The sequence below is a fragment of the Kryptolebias marmoratus genome, linkage group LG7 (genome assembly GCF_001649575.2).
Source record: "Kryptolebias marmoratus isolate JLee-2015 linkage group LG7, ASM164957v2, whole genome shotgun sequence".
In the NCBI taxonomy this organism is placed as follows: domain Eukaryota; kingdom Metazoa; phylum Chordata; class Actinopteri; order Cyprinodontiformes; family Rivulidae; genus Kryptolebias; species Kryptolebias marmoratus.
Window position 1 is genome coordinate 19,705,304 of NC_051436.1, and position 19,978 is coordinate 19,725,281.

Genomic DNA, 19,978 nt, shown 5'->3' on the forward strand with positions numbered 1-19,978 from the left:
AGTGATTCCATATTTATTTCCCTGTGTTTGGTCAATAAAAGTATCATTTACTGACTTCCACAATGTTTTTTCTTCATTTCTTTGAGTGTTCCTGAAAGCCAACAAGTTGCACTTTGGAATGACCTTATTATTGTATCATGATTTTGATCTGAGTTTGTTTAACAGCATGAAATGTCTGAATGAGTGCTCATCCAAGACTGGTGATTCCATACTTTTTGCCAGGGGTTGTAATAAGGTCAGTTTATCTTGAGCATAATATATCCAAGGGAGTGAAAACTTTTTATAGGCACCATGTCAGCATTTACAGTTTTCTGTTGTAGGTTTCTTGCCATGAAACTACTTACACATGCTTCTAGTTATTTTAATGATTCATATATTAAAACACTCAGGTTTATTGGGAATAGTGTACTCTGACTTTTGTTTTTTGTAATGTTTGTACTTTTTTAAACTTTATTTTTTAAAAACTACACACAGAAATTGAGGTCTCTTTTAATAATCTAACAATAATCTGTCACAATTCCTTTGACATCCTTGTTCTCTTTGAAATCTGCCTCAGGATACTTGCCCTGTTGCTTTTAGCTACTGCTTTGCTACTTTTACCTTTGATCTACTGTTTTGCTATTTTTAGCTTTAGCTATATTTCTGCTTCTTTTAGCTACCATTCTGCAACTTTTAGCTGTTAGCTTTAGTTTAGCTAATTTTCGTCTGGCTGATTTAGCATTAGCATTTGTTAATCTATTTTTAGATGCTGATTTTTTTTAATGGTAGTATCTGTTTAGCAAATTTTATCTTTTAGCTGCTGTTCTGCTGTTTTTGTTTTTCACTTGCATTGTACTGTTTTGAGCTTTTAGTTTGTTCTGCTCATTTTAGTCTTAATTCTGCTTTATCTGTAACAACTTGTTTTAGCTTCTCTAGCTACGATAACTTCAGCAGTCAATCAGTACTTAGCATTGTCTAGTGATGATTTAACCTTTGTTAGTTTAGTCAAAACTGCTCTAGACATCTATGAAAATGAACGTTTTTCTCTTTAAAGATGTGTCTGGAGAAACCATATTGGGAAATGGCTCTGCAGTCAAAGACCCAGCTGCCTCTAAAATCCAGAGTGAAACCATCGGTGAGTCCAGTTTAGCTCCACAAAGCGAGCTCGTCCTGCCCAGTTTCACACCGTCCTGCTCCTCCACCCCCATCTACTACAGCAGCCCCCAGAAAAGTTACTCAGACTTGGACCGTCACAGTTTGACCTCACAGGACTCAGGAATCCCTACTCTAGAGGTCAACCCTCCAGACCCTATACTCCACAGTAACCGGCAGTCAAGTGATGGAGGTCTCATGCTGGACCACAGCCAGGACTCACCTGCTACTTTACCACTGGATGACAATCCATCTGACACCAATGGCATACACAAGTCCTCAACCTTCCCTCGCAGTGGCTACGACTCCATTCGCCTCTTCAGCTCCAACCTGAGATTACCCCCCACCACAGGGCTGGGTGGAGCCTTAAACCGCAGTGACGACATCTCTGTATGCAGCGTGTCAAGCATGAGCACCGAGCTGTCTGTCTCCAACGAAGACATCTTGGATTTTACTGTCACTTCTGACTCCAGCGCTGTTGTAACCTTTGAGGCGGATCACAGCAGCTCGGCTCACTTCTCGGACGTAACACTGTCTTCATCGCCAGGAGACTTGTGGAGTCCTGGACACTTGCATCTGGGGTCGGGTACCGTTCAACAGGAAGATGGAAGGCTGAAGAAACTGGGCCCTCTAGCAAGCTTGTTTAACAGGTAAGTTCATATTTACTGTATTTGCTTCAGAATGTCTTTAATTATGAAGGTAATTTTTGGTTAACAAGGTTCTGGGATTGCTGGAAGGGAAGTCTTTGTTATTCTTCAAGGCCTTTATTTTTCCAGTTTGCATTGTTGTTGTAAAATGGTAATTTCCATTTTCTTACCAATAACTTAAGGCCGTAATTGCCCATTCATACATTATAAAGCAGCACTTGTTTCTAATATACGTCATTATATTCACCAACAAACACCAGATGGATACGCCAGTGTTGCCATGGCTGGAGATTCCTATTCTTGGTAAGGATCAAAGCTTTGACTTTTTGACTGGGTGGATGACTCACTCTGGCTATGTTCACACTGCAGGCAAATGCGACCCAGTTACGATTTGTTTTTGCGCCTTTGCGACACACACCAGATTTTTTCATGGCAGAGTGAACGGGACAAATCAGGTTTTTTTTTAATATCTAACCCAGGTGGTACTGAATCAGACACATATCCGATGTTTTTCAAAGTAATCGCTGCTTCAACTCTGATGTCACATTTCATCTGACTTCTACGTCGGATGAAAGATCAGAGGTCATCACATCAAAGTCCCACCACTCTTGTCTCTGACTCTCCATCCACACATGCCTCTGCACAGAGGCAGCAGCCACAGCTCCAAAAAAGGTCATCGTTAACATTTGCGTTAACATTCTGTCTTTTTTATTTTTTTCTGTTTGGATGGACAGTTGTCCCTGATTGGACAGCAACTTCAGAATCAATACAAACATGCTAACACTCACAGCGTCCATGTTTACTTCCATAAACTCAGCGTGCAGAGCGTGATGTCACATCTTCTGAGCATGCAGGTCATTTCGGGAACTGGGAACCGTTCACACTGGAGTCTGATGGAGGTCACATTTAAATTGTAACGTAAACAGCCACACAAAGAAATCAGATTTGAGCAAAAAAAGGAAGCTTTGCTCCTCCACAATAATCTCTAGAGCTGATTGTTGGGGCCTGCCAGTGCATAGTGCATTGGATGCACTCCTATGGTTTAAGATGAGGAAACAAAATCAGGCACCAAGTTGCAGGCCTCTTCAAAGTTTCTCCAGGAACTTTTGTAATTCATCATCGTATCAAATCAAATAATTTTGTGGCTGGAACATAGCTCAAGACCAGAAAGGTAAGACGAGATGAAGCAGTAGTTTTTTTCCTAATTTAACTTTTTGATTGAGGATAAACAGAAAATGCTAAAGCTAAACAGTTTTGCTGGCAGATCATAGAATCATTCTGGACATAAATGCTTGGATCACTACTTTATTTATTTATTTATATATATATATATATATATATATATATATATATATATATATTTTTTTTATTTTATTTATTTTATTTTTTTTCTTTACTGTATAAATTGAATATTTTGTGTATCTGTTGTAGAAAAAATATTGAAAGAATTGACTGATATTCTTTAATATCAGTCAAATGTTTAAAAGTTGAAGAAAACTTGTTGCACTAACTCGTTCACATCTGTTCCAAAACAAGTTCTTTTACCTTTCAAGCCTCAGGCTTCAATACACTTTTTAATTTTTAAGCTAAACATCGGATCTGATTTTGTGAGTGTATTTTTACAGTTTATATAAACAGCAGTTAAATGATTTGGAGGTCATTTGCCAAATAGTTTAAATGGCATTCAGTTCCATGTAAAACAAGTTTAATTACAGTGGAAACTAATTGGCTTTTTTATTGGTCAGCATTTATGGGAACACAAAGTCTGGCTGCTAATATTCAGTGAGTGTGTTTGTCATCGTTCTGCTATTATTGGAAACGTGCTATTTTCGCTGTAAAAATTATATAATGTTGTGTTTTCAGTGGTTTAAAATGTATTAGACCAGTCTTTGCTCTTCACAAAATGAGGCAAGGATACATACTGTGATTGAAGGATCTTGCAGAAGTTTGTGTTGCTCAAAGGCTGCTGTACAAACCTTGCTCAGCCAAGACATGCCCCAGATACCTTCCAACTCTGCCGCACGCTGCAGCTCAACCAGACGGCTGCAGTTCTTCACATAGCAGAACATTAGTAAAACCTCCTGCAGTGTCTCTTCACTGAGCAGATATGAACAATTGCCACCAGATGGTTGAAGACACATCATTTCAGAAATATAAAAGTCTGGTTGATTTATTAAGAAAGAAGTATTTTTAAACAATATACAATAGATTCTCAAACAAAATCTGTCGTTTACAGACTGCTTTGAGGTGTCAAAGTACCTCAGATTCTCAGCATTTTATCCAAAAAAGGCAGTAAACCTCAACATTTCTTTCCTCCAAGTCATTAGGAGAAAAACAATAACTTTAAGGGACTGTACTACTTCTCAGTTAGTAAAGCCAGTACAGTCATGATGCTGCATTCAGTGGTTTTGCTTTATTTTGTCTGTATCATTTACATTGTGATGTATGTGTTGCTTTGAAATAAATGCATTTATATTTTAGGAGTGGAACAGTTCACAAAATCCACAGTTTGGTTTCTTTTTATTTTTCTATTTTTACATTTATTTTTTTTGGTAAACACTTTAAGTGTTTACAAAAAAATGGGGGGATGGTTCCTTTTTATAAGAAGGGGAACCAAAGGGTGTGTTCCAGTTCAGGGGAATCACACTCCTCAGCCTCCCTGGTAAAGTCAAAGGATGTCAGAGAAGAGTCCAGTTGATGGTCAAACCTCTGATTCAGGAGGAACAATGAGGGTTCCGTCCTGGCTGTGGAACACTGGACCAGCTCTTTACTCTCACTAGGGTCCTTGAGGGGGCATGGGAGTTTACCCAACCAGTCTACATGTGTTCTTTTGGACTTGGAGAAGTCATTTGACTGTGTTCCCTGGGGTAGGGGGGAGGGGGTTAAAAATGTATCTACAACAGATGAGATATTAAGTGTTTAGAATCTTTCCACAGAACCCTACTTAAGAAGATCAGAATTCTTTAATGTCAGTCAGGACAGATGATCTTTCAGTGCTGTTGGTGGTACAAAGTTTAATTCACGTTTTGCACTCGCACCACATCTGAGTAAAAAAGTGTTTGCTAAGTAATCTCTAATTTTTTCAACTGTCATTCATGCATGAAATCTGATGCTGATGCACACTGTGTTATGAAAGTCCCTCCCTCAGTTCCCTCCTTTCACCTATCGTAATCGTCATAAAGTTACTGATTCCCTCTCTGCCCTTCAGAGCGCACCTCCCCTCCCGTTTGTGAGAGCGAGCTTGTGCTTGAGGAGGCGGGACGCTCAGAAGGAGTCTGTTCCTTCTCTCACTTTGCCTGAACTTAGCAGTTTAGATTCACTGCAATTGAAACTATAGACACCCTGGGTCTTAATGTTGTCTGAAGGAGAGCTCCGACTGAAAAGTTTTTTTTTTTCCAAAATTATTCGTGTGGACTAAGTTTCCAGGTTTCTTGTGGATTTTGGATTAGTTTTGTTTTGTCACAGCAGGATGGCAGCTCCATCACTACTTCTGTACATTGACAGGTAAGATGGTTAAAGCTGGAATATATGCTGTGAATTTCCTTTTTTTTTCTCATAAACCTGTTGACTTATAAGAGCTTGTGTAGTACTTTGATCAACAGATGAAACAGAAAAATCCTTCAGTTGTACTTGTTCAGAGCTAAATACACTGTCTTCATAATTAGGTGTGTTCTGCTTGATTGTTAGAGAAAACACCCCGCAGCATTTCTCTGTCTGCCTCATTGGTGTCTTGCGTGGGAAAAACGTTGTTTTCTGCCTGCCACCTTCTTGTTCTGGCTTGTTTGGTATTTCCGTACCATCTGTCCTGATTGTCAGCTCAGTACACGAGCCTCTGGGACACCTTATTACCTTTTATTTGCAGACATCAAGCCTGAGCAGTTCTGTAAAGTCCTGAAACTCTGGAGAGATTTCCTGTCAAATCAGTGTACCTCAGATCATTGGTCCAAACGCATCTTGCTGGACTTTCCGAAGGTTCCACTTGAGAGCTCGACTCTCGTCGCAGCCATTCAGCCGTCAGCTGAATGCAGCCTGCAGCACATTTGGCCTGGACTGAATGCAAATCTTGTCCGTGCTTTGTGGATGTTTGAAGGCGTAAACCTGAGGACATTTTGTTCCATTGAATTCCGGACTAAAAGGCAGGGCTTGCTTATTAAAGGTGTGACATGTTGGCTTTCGTCCTTGGACTTGTGCTTCACTGTTATCGCTACGATTTAAAAATTCAGCACTCCCTGATTAGTTTACTTTTCTCATCTAAGAATAGCACAGCTTCACTGATAATCAAGGTCATAATCAGGTTCTTGTGTTTTTGTTTTGTTGTCAGAGGCCTAAAGTTCTTTACTTTGTTACTTTGATAAAATTCCTGCCTTTCATTCATGTTCAGTCTGCACAGAGCTGATGTTTCTGCTATCAGGAGGTGGGATTTAATGGCTTTGATGGCAGTGACTTCCCTGTACTCAAAATAAGATTTCCTCTGCAGCTAAGTGTAAAATGTTACTCCACAAGTTTCTGTCTTCTCATAACTGTTCATGGAGTAGTTTAAAGTAAAGAAAGATGGTGGTTGGAAGTTTTTCTGTCAGCTGCTTCATGTTGTTCACAAACCATAAACGATTTAATACGCTGGACCTAAAGGTTTATTTTGGCCATTGTGAAGTGGGGTTCTTTGTAAAAGTCATGAACAATATTATTATCTCACCTATTGTATATAGCTCTTTGAAAGAGCTCTGTTTATGGAAAAAGAGTTGACTTTTTAGCAGAACTGATGCGGTAAGGACTTGTCTGAATGGGGTCAAGGCCAAAGTGGACTGCTGCTGTCTTAAAACAACTCGTCTAAAAAAGATTTGCAGTGTGAAGATTAATTTAAAAAGAGTGTGAATTTTTAGGCATCTCACAAATTGATTTGATTACAATTCAGAGGACTGCAATGTGTGTGTTTTATAAAATAATTATCAAAGCAAATCGATGCATCCACAATCACACTTCAGCCAAAATCTTGACCATACAATCTGTTAGGCCTAAAAGAAACAAAACCCATTGCTCTACAATGGAACATAAAACACCTTACATTCAATTGCTGTGTTCGTATTTTCGACATAGAATGATCAAGTTCTGCTGTAGCTCCAACGTAAATTGATTGTACTTATATAGTGCCTTGTTAGCCAACCGGGTACTTAAAGTGCTTTACAACACAATCTGCCCTCATTTACCCAACCACACACATTCATACAGCACTCTACTACAAATCTGTTGCGCACAAGTTCTGGTTTCTCAACCACTGAATGTGAATGAAAAACCCTGACAATAAAAGTTGCAATGGATTTTGTAATTTGTTTTCCCTTCTCTGAGTTAGATGGAAACTTAGGTACAGCAGCTAGTACCTACCACCGGCTGTTTTTTCTTCATCCTCCTCTGAGTTGAAACAAGTACACAACTTATCTATGGAGTGGCTCTTTCCTGAAGTCATTTTCCCTTGAAGTTCATAAAAACTGAAGTACTTCCACATACTGGTTTTCAGTCAGTATCTGGAAGTCAGCGATGTTCTCACTCTGGTATGTGCTCGCTATAAACAGTCCAGGTGCTGTTCTTTGGCACTTCAGAGTTCTGCCTTTGTGTTTCTCAACAGGACTTGATTAACATTAAATTATAATGAATTTCTGACATTTTAAAATCAATTCAGAATCATTCATGCCCACTTTGTGAATGCATTAGAAAATAGATTAAAACCTCTGCCCCTGTTATTTTACATCTAATTCTATGGTTATTTGCAAATCCAAACCGTGACAGCACCACTTTCAGGACAAATACTATTATCATAAATATTTTTGCTTAAGTCCTTGTCATCAGCTTTGTATTACACAATGTAAAGGTTTAAATCATCATGGAACTTTTAGATTTATGTTGTTATAAGACTGCAGGAATCTCATTTGGAAATAGTTTTGCTAGAAATATATTGACAAGCCATAGGTGTTTTTTTTTTTTTGTTTTTTTCCTGAGCAGACCCACTATCAAAGTGAATCACTGACCACATAATTTTATGTTAACAACTGTGTTATACAATAATGAGGGTGGTGTGAAGGTCTGAAATAGCATTTCATAAACCACTATACATATTTTAGATTAGGAGTCGTTTGCTCATTAATCTGGTCAGAATTAAGCTCCATTTCTCAAAACTGAGGCTGTTCAAAGATCTGTTTATAACAGGTAAAGTTTTAATTAACTTTTTCACAGGACTCCACTTCAAAATGGCTGGAATATCCCTTTAACTTCTTACATTGACTTTCAGCTTTTTCATCCAACTCTTTTTTTTTTTTTTTTTCTTTTTTAAATCAAACTCTAAGGAAACGTCTTAAGCTGCTCTCTGTATCTGTGTTTTCTTGAGTATCAGGCAAGCAGAGTTGTTTTTGCTGAAAACAAAACAACCCTCTGGACTTCACTTTCGTAGAAAAGTGAAAATATCACTTCTCTGAGCTGGGTCTGTGGTTAGTTTCAGAACCTATTGGTACCTGTGAACAGCTGCTCAGGCTGTTTGACTGGAAAGCACTAAATCTTGTTCAGTAGTTAACATTGTTTAGCTTTTACTTTTTATTTTTTCTTTATTGGAGGTTCCCTAGTCAGCTTCTGCGGGGTGAGAGGTTCTCTTCCATTAGCTGTAGCCTGATTTAAAAACTCAGAAAGCATCCAAGTGTCTGCTACTCAGTTTCAAGGCAGCCTCAGAATGTTTGTTTTGCTTTGTAAGCTTTATAGGACGCTTGGGAAGTATCCAAATTTTAATACCATTAGGCAGTCCTCAAATTATACCCTCTGTTACCAATAAAATATCACGAACCACTGAAAGGATTTTACTGAACCTTTCAGGAAGTAATCATCAGATATACCTCTGCATCTCTTTAACTTTTGGAGTCAGCCTGATTGAAGATGGCCACCACAGTAAAGCAAATCAGTTTCACAGATATCGAGCTAAGGTTTAGTGTGTTAGTAGCTGAGATTAATCCCCAATTTATAATCTGAGCATTAACTGATTACACAAAATGTGTTTTTAAGACTTTGCCATTAGCTATTGGAATCAACTCTTGTCTATTTGTTAGTGAAATATCTCATCAACCATTGAATGGATTTTTTTATGAAGCTTTCAGGAAGTTTAAATTTGATGTATGTCTACAACTGGTCAACCCAATCAAATAAAGCCATTACCGCCAACTGACCTTGGAAAACACAAAATGTCTGTAATTCAGACCATTTGACAGATATTGAGCTAAATATTTGGCGTGGAAGAAGCTGAGCAGTGTCACCGACACATCCTTTGAGCACAACACACTGCATGACATCTTTGCTTAAAATCTTGACATTAACTGTTGGAGTTACCCCGTTTATCTGTTAGCAAAATATCTCATTAACCACTGGATGGATTTTATTGGTGCTCATAGAAAGTAATCATTGGCTGTACATCCACAACTGATTAACTGTCAGAGTCAACCCAATTCAAGTTGGACGCCACACCTAATTGACATTAGCCTGCACAAGAATGGGTCAAAAACAGTGTATTTTATAGATATAGAGCTAGGATTTGGTGTCTTAGTAGCTGACAGTCATTCTCAACACATACACCAAGCACTAACAGATCACACAAGATGTTAGAGTATCACATGAGATTGTGCCTAAAGTTTTTTTCAAGGTTTTACCAAAGTAGCTACGGTCCAACTCTGTGATTTCTTGGTCTAAAACTCTGTCAGAGAGCGGCAGATGATATTCACTCCTTCCAGGAATGCATATCATCTGACAGTCGGCCAGAGGAGCCATTACAAGGAGATGAGACTGAATTCAGACAAAAATCAACATGTGGACTCTTTGATAGTGAAGTCCTTGGTTCTACCTGTTAGGTGTTCAGAGAGGAAGTGTTTATTTAATTACACAGCTCTGTTCCAGCAGCCTGTGTGTTTTATAAATGAAAGGATTAGCTGCCTCAGTGGTTACTGTGAACCCTGCGGAAAACAAAGGTTTCTCTTCAGCTTTGCATGGGCTGATGAAATTCCAGGTAGAAAGAAGATGAATATTATGTTTTTTTGTTTCCCATTCTTGTGTTCAGGTGATGTTGATGTTACTGCAGAGAAGACCGATCTAATGTGAATACACATAATTCAATGATTTAATTCGTTACTGAATATGGCAAACATGACTTTTGTCCTTATCAGTTACTTGTTGCTTCTTATTTCATTCTTTTCTCATCTCTGTAATCTGCTTTGTTTTTTTTAGTAACTATCTCTCATTGTGTCCCAGAGGCTGCTTCCTGCTTTCTGTAATCATCTAATTCCCTCTAATTCCCTTCTTCTGTTTCTTGTATTCCCTCAGGAGCTTGTTTGCTAAGAAGGTGAAGGACAGTCGGCCAGAGGAGCTGAGGGAACCTGGCTGGAAGCTGTTTGGGAAAGTCCCCCTACGGGAAGGCCCCATCAAGGACCCCAAGAAAATACAAAAGGTAAACCTGATCCCTTCACGTGTGTTTCAGTGTTTTTATTACTCTGAAGTAAAAGGTTGCAGTGTTTCCTGTGAGCTGCTGGGAAAAGTTCACATGGAAGACGTTAAGGTGCCATGATCTTAGGGTTTTGTTTATTTTGAAGGCAGACCTATTCCTGTTATGTTACATTTTGTTTTCTTTGTTTGAGTTTAATTTCCTGTGTTCATCATGTCTCCTGCTAGTTTCCTTCTTGTGTCATTGGCCATATTTCCCTCAGTCTGTCTTGCCGTCTGTTTATCCTTCATACCTGTTTTTAATTGGCCAATTAGCTTCAGCTGCACCCATTTACTAATCATCCCCCCGTATCAAAAGCCAGCAGAGCCAGAGACGCGTGATTTTGATGTGTAAGCAACACGTACTTTAGTGAAATGACACAAAAAATTTGAGTATTCAATTTGCATTTTCAGCTGCTACCACTTTTTTCTGTGTGTGTGTGTGTGTGTGTGTGTGTGTGTGTGTGTGTGTGTGCGCACCTGTGAGGTTTGGTAGGGTTGAAAAGGCCTAGTTGTGATGAGCACACTTCCCAACAAATATCAACAAATATAGTTTTGGTATAAAGTGCCTTGCTAAATGTGAAATATGGACAATTTAAGATCAAATTAAATAAAATATATAGATAGAGATAAAACAATATAAAAAAACCCTGCTTTTCCATGTGGTTAAGATGCATTTTTTTTGGTTGCCTGGTTTATCAGACATGTATTGTAATAAATGTAATAAAACAGTTCACATTTTTTGTAAACACCAGGTAAACTGAAGCAACTGATTACCTGTCCGTGGCTGTTTCACAATCTCCTATCACCTGTTAAACAGACTCTCTGACAAATTAAACATATATACTTGTTTTAATTATATTGCCGTTATCTGTAGCAGCTTCCTCCAGCAGCACATCATGGCGCCCCGCAGATGGAGAGGCTTTATGCGTTTAAACCCCCATTTTGTCCATTAGTGCTTATTCACTGTTATTTTGGCATTAAGGTTTTGTCCAAAACAAATAAAGCCATGGCCAGTGAAGGTTTTCTAGCTGAACTAACAATAATAGTGGTGAGACTTTCCCTCCTCCACCCCCATGACCTCTCATTTTGTGGCACACTGCAGTTCGTCAGGAAAGCAACTTGTTTAATGACAACTCAGCAGGACATATTAGAAGTTAACCACATGTTTGTTTTCAGTGTGATCAGCTTGTCTGTAGCTGGCAGCCAGCTCTGGTTGATTTCTTGTCAAAAGTTTTGAGAAACTTCTATTTAAAAACAAAAACCAAATTAATCAGTGACTTTGTTTTCATTTTAGCCACAAATAGCTGGCTTCCACAGTTGTATGGAGAGTAGACTGTGCGCTCCACTCCTCCTTAAAAAAAAAAAAAAAAAAAAGAAAGAAAAGTTACCGTCACATGCATAAATATACCCCCCCAGTTGCCAGTAGTTGGACTGCTGATGGTTAGTGGAAAACTTCAGCCTATCACCCAGCCCTATGTCCAAACTCCAAAGGTCCAGAGGAGGTCGGGGGAATGACGTGCAGGATGGGTGGGTGATGATTTATCGGTGTTGGCGTCTCCCCCTGCTGCAGTGAAATGGTAACGTGCGTTTATTAATGTATGACATGGGAGGATGGACCCCTCCCTTTTGATAATGATAATGGAAACACTAGCACTTCCTGACAGTTTGAGTTATTATAGTTTGATAAACGAAAATCACATTGACCACAAAATTGAAAAAAAAAAAAAAAAATTACCTTGTATAACGACCATAGCAAAACTCATTGATCTCCATTAAAAATGACCAAATTATTACTTTAAATTTCTGTCTGTGATTTGGGCAATAAAATCATGATAAATGGAGAAAAAATTTTGTTAAACAATCCGAAGTAGTGTAGACAGAACCTGATTTTTTTTTAAAAAAAGAAAAAGAATCACATTATTATTGGAGACTTCAAATAAGTATTTTTTAAATTTATTTTGTTAAGTTGGAAATGTTTTAGCACAAAGGAGCACCAACACAAACACGAGTTGATGATATTCTGAGTTAATATAAATCCCACTGGTTTGTTGTTGAAAAATGACTTGTTCAGAAAATTTCTCGCGTGTTTGTTCTGTTAGCTTCACCTAAACCCACTGAAATAATGGTTCGGTAGTTTCTCATGTCCAATCCTGGAGAGGATATCACTCCCACAGAGCAACAATAGGTTTGTTTGGTTTGCAGGTCATTTGTGTGTTTTGTTTAAGCCTTTCAAAGAACTCAGCTTTCCTGACTCTGATCGAACACAAGACTTTTCTCCTTTAATAAAGAAATAAAGAAAGGACTTGGGAATTGGTTCCAAGATTTTTTAAAATTAAACTAGACAAGTGAAAAATAATAGACAAATAAATTCAGTGAAGAGGGTTTATTAAAAGGCCATTTTTAATTGAAATGTGTATCGCTTCAATGGCTTTTTAATACTTGCCAAATTATAATTTTTCTTCTTCCCTGTGTGTTGTGTGATTGATGTTGATCAGTTTTTTTATGACCGTCAGCTGGCGTTTAAGCTGCTGTCTTTGTGATCACACAGGCTCAGGTAACGTGTGCACAGCTGCCTGACGCACCATGCTGAGAAAACTAAGTCAACATTAGTTCTGTGTGCAGCCTCATTTTCAACCAGATATTGACTGGTTTAGCTTCACATTAAGAGTTTAATCCCATGTGGGGCTTTTTTAGTGTTTGCTGGGCAGCTGGTTAAACGTAAAATGAAATAAAAAGCTTTCACAGTGAGCGTGTAAGTCGACTTGCGTAATCGCTTCAAGAAAGGGAGCACAACTCATGGATAAGTCTGTGTTACACATTAACTCTGTGCACCAGTTCTTTAAAAGGAGCTTTAAAGAATAAAGAACAGGGTGTGAGCAGAAACACTCCCCGATTAGTGACACCAAGGGTCCCCGGCTATATTTATGATGTTAAAAAGCAAACAACCACACTCTGTTTGCTTCCTACAGTTCACTGAAATGTCTCGATTGTTGTCCCAACACGTTTCCTTGTCGTTTTACCAAATACAGTCATAGGTTTGGTAACGCTATCGTTATTTTTTTCCTGTTCGGCTAGTAGGTTGTTGAGGTGGATGTGAAGATTTTTTTTAATCCCACTTCAAAAAGTCATGGATACATGCTCAGGACAGTCCAAGAAGCGTGTATTTCTTTCCCAAAGTATGTCAGAGTAGATGGAAGATAAATTTCTTGTTCTGAGACGCAACTCACAACATTTAGTTAGTGTAAACAAGTTGTAACTTTAAAAACTGATTTACCACTCGTGTCTTACACCTTTCGCTGTCTCGTTGATCTTTGCACCACTGTAGGCTTGTTTATGGAGCAACCTGCCATGTGCTCGTGATGTATTGATCCTTAGCCAGCTTGACTTCATGTTGTATAAATTCCTGCTTCCATTCACATGACAGGTAGGAGAGTTTCTCAGAATCACTCAGCAGCTCTTAATTAAAGCTGTGGCAAATGTATTTTTCTGCTTCCATTTGACATGAAAAAAGGAGCTTTTTTCTGTGTTTAAATCTAAGTTGTAAAGCCTGTTCAAGTGTGGTTCCTACACCCTTTTGACACTTACCACCTCAGTTTGAAATGGTTTATGGGGTTCTAGCTACTTGGGTTGGTTTAAAACAAACACACTCTTGCACACATGTGCTTCATATCTTATCTCTGACTGTAACCCTACACTCGACCTGAGGAATTGGTTAACAAGGCTCAGATTTCAAGCTTTTGTTCTCCTGCTTGGCTCCTCTCTTTGTTAGTGTTCATGACAGTACGAGTCCCAGTGTGCAAGCACTGAAGCACCCTTATTACTATTTGCTCATTATTGTTCCTGTTTTGTCATGATTTTCAATTTGGTACTCCTCCGGCAGCTGTGGAAAAAATCTTACAAAAGAATACATCAAATTGTGCAGCATAGTTGGGAATAGTATTATGACTTAAAAAAAACTGCAGAAAATATCTACATGCACAGCAATAGGATTTAGTAGAATAAAGAATTCCCAGCCCTCTTTGGATCTCTGTAGCAACCATTGAATGTATTAAAAAAGACAAAAGACATCAATCCTTCTGAACTAAAATATTGAAATAATTACATTTTAAGACTAAGGGGCATTTTTTTCCTTATATGTTAATACAGGGGTGTCCAACTCTGGTCCTGGAGGGCCACTATCCTGCATGTTTTCCTTGTTTCCCTGCTCCAACACACCTGATTCAGTGGTTAAATCACCTCGTCATGTTCTGTAGAAGCCTGTTAATGACCTATTGATTCAAATCAGGTGTGTTGGAGCAGAGAAACAAGTAAAACATGCAGGATGGTGGCCCTCGAGAACCAGGATAGGACACCCTTGTGTTGAAAGATATTTTCCTTACTTAGTTGTCATGACCGTATGTGTATTTAGGCAAAGCAACAACAGGGAAACATTTCCAGAGCACAATAAAAGGAAACTACAACAGCGGCCCATTCAGTCTGGACTGGATGAAACGAACTGAGGGTTTAGAAGCTGAAACCTGATCTGTTGCTCTGAGGTTGATTAGAGAGACTGGCAGGGGCAGAGTGGAGCACAGATCCTTTCATCACAGATACGGTGACTAGAACGGCAGTGCTGATTTGCTGACACACACAGCAGCGATAGACCCGATGCAGAGTGGATCAGTGTAGCGTCACCGCTCAGAGGAAGAGAGGGGGAGGAGGAGGAGGAGGACAGCAGGGTATCATGCTGCTGCTGCTGCTGCTGCTGCATCCTTTGCAATGCGGGGTGTGTCCCTCTGCCCTTTTTTATTTCAACTCCTGGGTGTCCTGTTACCAGGAGTGAGTCCCCAGGAGCAGCCGTGATGCTGCGCTAGGGTTTGGAAAACAAACCCCCACCGGAGGACTTGCCGTCTGTAAGGAACCGCAGCGTTCATGGTGAGTGAGCGGTAGCATTTTATAGGGAATGAGCCTGGTGACCCTGAGTCCTTTCTCCTTGTCTGGCAGAATCGGAGGACGTTGGTAGCTAGAGCTTCAAAGAGAGGTGGCAAAGGACAAGGATGGCTCAGGTTTCACGTAATAGCCTCTTTCAGCTCATTGGAGCTCGGTGCTTTGTGTGAGGAAGCAGGGTGATAATCAGAACGCCTCTATAAAAAGAAAAATGTCAGGTTGACAGGATAATGTCCAGTCAGGAAATGTGCAATCTTCTCTGTATCAATCCAGACTTCCACTTACTTACAGCAAAAGCACGTGTAGCAGGTTTACTGTGCCAACTGTTTTCTATTTTGGCTTTTTGAAGCATTCAAAACAGCATCCTGCATTTCCTGTTCATGGAGTTAGAAAGAGACAACTCATTTGACTGCTGCATCACTGGATATTTTGTTTATGCTCGGTTTCCAGTAAAGCATGTTTAGATGAGCTACAACGGTATGTATCAGAAGGTTTGATGCCAGAAATAGTAGTAGATCCATCTGTTTGTCAAGAAACTGCTAATTCTCTTCATTGTTTGCCAAAATCCCTGCATCCCTGATAAGACTGTCACTCAACCCTTCTCAGATAACTAATTCAACTGTTGGTGTGTCAGCTACTCCAACTATTAACTCAGTTTTATGTTCAGGTCTTATTATTGCTTCTCTTACAGTCTGACATGGTCAAAAAATTCTGGGATAAAACTCTCACTGTTATTTACATTTTATTTTAAACACTACATTACAAACAGCTGAATTAGAAAAATAAACGAAATAAAAAATTCTGACATTTACTGTAACTAAATTTATTGCGGAGAATATAAACCCAAAGTAATTTTTGTTCTGTCCTCCTACCCACATTTGTTTTTTCTTAATGATTTGTCTTTTTTTCGGTTTCTGAAACATTTATAGATACAGTTGGGATGGTAGTGATGAAGTAATGAATAAAAAAGATTTCAGTTGTGCTTTCATGTAAGCTTTTCAGGTCCTTTACCAGAGACCTGGGAACTTGAGGGTCTTCAGTATCTTAGCTGTTCCTAGGACTGAGCTCTTCTGGACAGAGATCTCTGAGGTTGTTCCTGGGACTCTTCCAGTTTGGGGGTCACAGTACTGAGTGCTCCGATGACCACTGGTACCCCTGTACTTTCCACAACTTCTCTTTTTCGTCTTTCAGCCCTTGGTATTTTTCCAGCTTCTCGTGCTCCTTCTTCATGATGTTACAGTCGCTTGGGACTGCTACATCTGCTTTCTTCTGGAGTTTGACAAACAAGTGATGGCTAACCAACCAGACATTGTGGTGGTCAACAGTCTTGTTGTAGAAGTACCACAGACCTCCAGTCCATACAGATGTTCCTGTACATTATTCCAGCCACGTTCTGTGTCTGCTTTGCCTGCCTGTATCTTTCATCCTGCTATTATGTGCTGGACTGTCTAAGGGGCGTTTTTGCACAGCCTGCATCTTGAATCCTGTCTGGTATGATAGACCCTGGCCTCTATTGCTCTTGTGCAGCCATAATTAGTGTCTCTGTGCTGTCCTTTGGGCCGGCCTTCTGGTAGGATTTGTTTATGTCAGCCACTTCCTCAATCTGCCGGTTGTACATGCTGTGCAGGGGCTTATCAGCCCGTGATGGTTCCTCTTGTTTCTCCTTTTCTACATTGGGTTTCTGCTGCTTGAGACATTCATTTCAGCATTCAAGGGATTGTTAATGTCTGTTATTGTTTTTTTCTTTTTACCACCCTCATGTTTCACAGCACACAATGTTTTGCCAGATTTTACCCACAATTTCCAGGTGGGCTAAGTTTGCACCAGTCTGCACTAGTTGCCAGTGCCATCTAGCTATACCAGTCGGCATAGCTAGATGGCACAAAAATCTGTTAGTGAGAGGTAAAGTGGGGGTAAAGATGGAAAGTCTGCAAGAGTGAGGGTTGCAGCCCAAACCTGATCTCAGTCGCAATTAATCAAAGATATTTGAATTTCTGGAGCCAAATCTGGACACAGTCGTGTGTTAACAAACTGCAAACAGGTGTTACGAGCAGCCAATGAAAAGAGAGAGTTCGGCACTGGATGTAGTATCAGAAGAGCAGGCAGCTGTTCAGACAAAAAATGAGCCGATTGGCTTTAATGTTTGTTTACCCTTTAAAATGTCACCCTCATGAGAGTCTGGTGTGTTGGGTTGGCTTTCGTTGGTTTGATAAATCATGTAGTCTGTGATCCCTGATCAGGAGCAGTTAAGTGTGTGATCCTCAGTCTTTCATTTGTCATGTACTGTCTCAGGGTGCTGAAGTTGGACTACAATCCTCATTCATTGTGAGAAGCCTCTTGTGGATGAGGCCGTGGATACTTTAAAACCCAATTTTCAGTTAATTAAAAAAAAGGCAAATTATTCTGCCTGAAAGTAGTCATCTTTTTTTTTTTAAAGACATCCATTCATATTTCAACAAGGTGAATTAAAACAACAATCAGCTTACATTAAGAACACAAGACCGAAGATGAAGATGTTAATCTTTTCCCCCTCATGTTTCACACTGAGTTGAGGTGTATCTTGACATATGCTCACTACTCACTCCCAATTATTCAAAACTAAATGAGAAATCCAGAGAAATGTATTTGTTTTAATGCAGAGCAATGCATGATTTGGTTTGAAATAATTTGTTGTGAATCACTTTATTTCATTTTGACAGCGTTTTTTTTTTTTGGTATTACGGGAAACGTACAAGAATAAAACACAGATTTTGCCAAAGGCTTAATTATATATAGATCTCTAAAAGTGCTGTGAAGTACAATGATTACACCCATAACAAGACATGTTGTCCTCATCATATCTGATCATATCCGTTTATCCATTGGCTGGGTTTATTCGTGTTGCTGCAGGTGAGCAGAGAGAATTGGCAGTAAGAGGAAGCAGACAAAAGAAGCCTGATTGCAGGAATTGTAGTGGAGCACTTTATTTGTGCCGGCAGCAGGACATCAGAGGGCAGGTAGCGTTTTTGTCAAGTGGAGCCTGTTTGAACACAAGTAGGACTTTTTAAATTTAAGGTCAGAGTTTTGAGGAAGTCCAGTAGTTATTGAGCTCAATAACACGAAATCCTGCCTCAGTGTCAGAAGCATTGATCAAAGATGGCAATAAACCTGTGACTGATTCATCTCAATACAGAGGTTGTGAGTCTGTTCCCTGCAGCTATATTGCATAAAAGAAATCCTCCTTGATTCATCGTTCTAGGCTACATTTCTGTAATTCATCTGAGGATGATTTAATTAGCTTGAAAACTAATTTTATTATTGACCTTGTTATGGTTGAGTTGGAGGGATTTTCCTGACCCCTGCCACATCCAAGCACCATTCTGTTTCCCAGCTGCAGGGAGCTCCACATCTGTCCACGAGTGTCTGATGTTACGATGAGCCCACGTCCTCATCAGCAGAATTTGATTTCAGAGGGCTTCACAAACACACATCCTTCTGCTGGGTTGACTGTTGGTCCTAAATTGGGTTTGTAACGTTTGATATGACATTAGAAATATATGAGAGACTTTCTTGCAACCCTGCTCTGTAGACAGATTTAACTGATTTCCTCTGATAAAATTGTCCAGTTGTGAATATTTTCCCAGCATGAATGTTTTTTGTTTTTTTTTGTTTATTTTTATTTTAGATCTAAAGTAGAGTTTAATTGGTGCAGGACATCATTACAGAACATCCAAGGTAAAACTTTGCCTCTGATCAGCAGGCTTCTGTAGAGTCTGTAGAAACTGATCACAGGTTTTCTATCAGGAAGGTTGTCAAAATCTAGTTTCACTAATCTCTTACACATTGATTGGATTATCAAAAGTCTGTGAGGATGAAGCTTATCACACTTGTTTGTTGGTTGCAAACAGCAAATCTCACGTTGGATTGAAGCAGCATACATGGCTGACTAATTCTGTTTACAGTAAAACAAACAAACAAACAAACAAACAAATTGTCCTGAACCAAAAACACTCTTTTCGCACAAACTGGAGTTCTGAGCAGAAAAACAGATAAAACGGTGACAAAGAAACTTCTTCTCCTGGAACTCAAGACGTGTTTTGGTGTTGTTAGCTCATTCTTATCAAAAAATCTTGATGTTGTCTTTTAATATCTTCGATGTGATGACTTTGTTCCTTCAAACCGAGTCAAGGCCATGCATCTTTGTTCTTTTTTTGTTTGTTTTGTAGGTACAGTAGGATAGGTTCAAGAAAAGAAAACCTCTTTCCTAGTTTGTGTCACGGAATTTTAAAGTCCCATTCAACCCCATTTAAAAGAGCATATCAAGACATTTGGTTTCTGGGATTTATAAATGAATTAGACCAAAAAACAAACTTGAAATTATTCTGGTTTCGGACACAAATAAAATGAAATTATAGAAAAATAAATAGTTTTTTAATCCATCCCAGGATTTTAGCAATTTAAATCCACTCTTTTTTTTCAACCTTCAATGTTGCCTTCTATCAGAAGTTTTAAAATGTGTTTCTGCTGCCAAATTTAAACAAATCCTATTTTAATGTCGTCTTTCGACTATTTTTTTAATTGAATGTACTGTTTGAACCATTTGCAAATCCTTGTATTTTCTCTGTTTTTACATTTACATTAAAACCAGGAAGATAGAGCACATAACACCAGTTTTAAAGTCCCTACACTGGCTCCCTGTAGCTCAAAGAATAGACTTTAAAATACTGTTGTTAGTTTATAAATCACTGAACGGTTTAGCACCACAATACATTAAAGATCTGTTATCGCTGTAC

General features: G+C 39.0%; 1 protein-coding gene across 5 annotated transcripts in view; it reads left to right on the forward strand.

Moving 5' to 3' along the window:
* The window catches only part of tbc1d14 (TBC1 domain family, member 14), a 50,935-nt gene that overhangs the window by 5,340 nt on the left and 25,617 nt on the right, over window positions 1-19,978 (forward strand). For 3 of the 5 annotated variants that reach the window (XM_017422083.3, XM_037976447.1, XM_025007198.2), the window contains 2 exons: window positions 1,034-1,781; window positions 10,122-10,245. In XM_017422083.3, coding sequence (XP_017277572.1) covers window positions 1,034-1,781; window positions 10,122-10,245 — 872 coding nt within the window. Of the gene's footprint in view, window positions 1-1,033; window positions 1,782-5,001; window positions 5,283-10,121; window positions 10,246-14,604; window positions 15,195-19,978 lie in introns of those variants that run through there. The other 2 variants (XM_017422086.3, XM_017422087.3) reach the window with 2 other exon arrangements.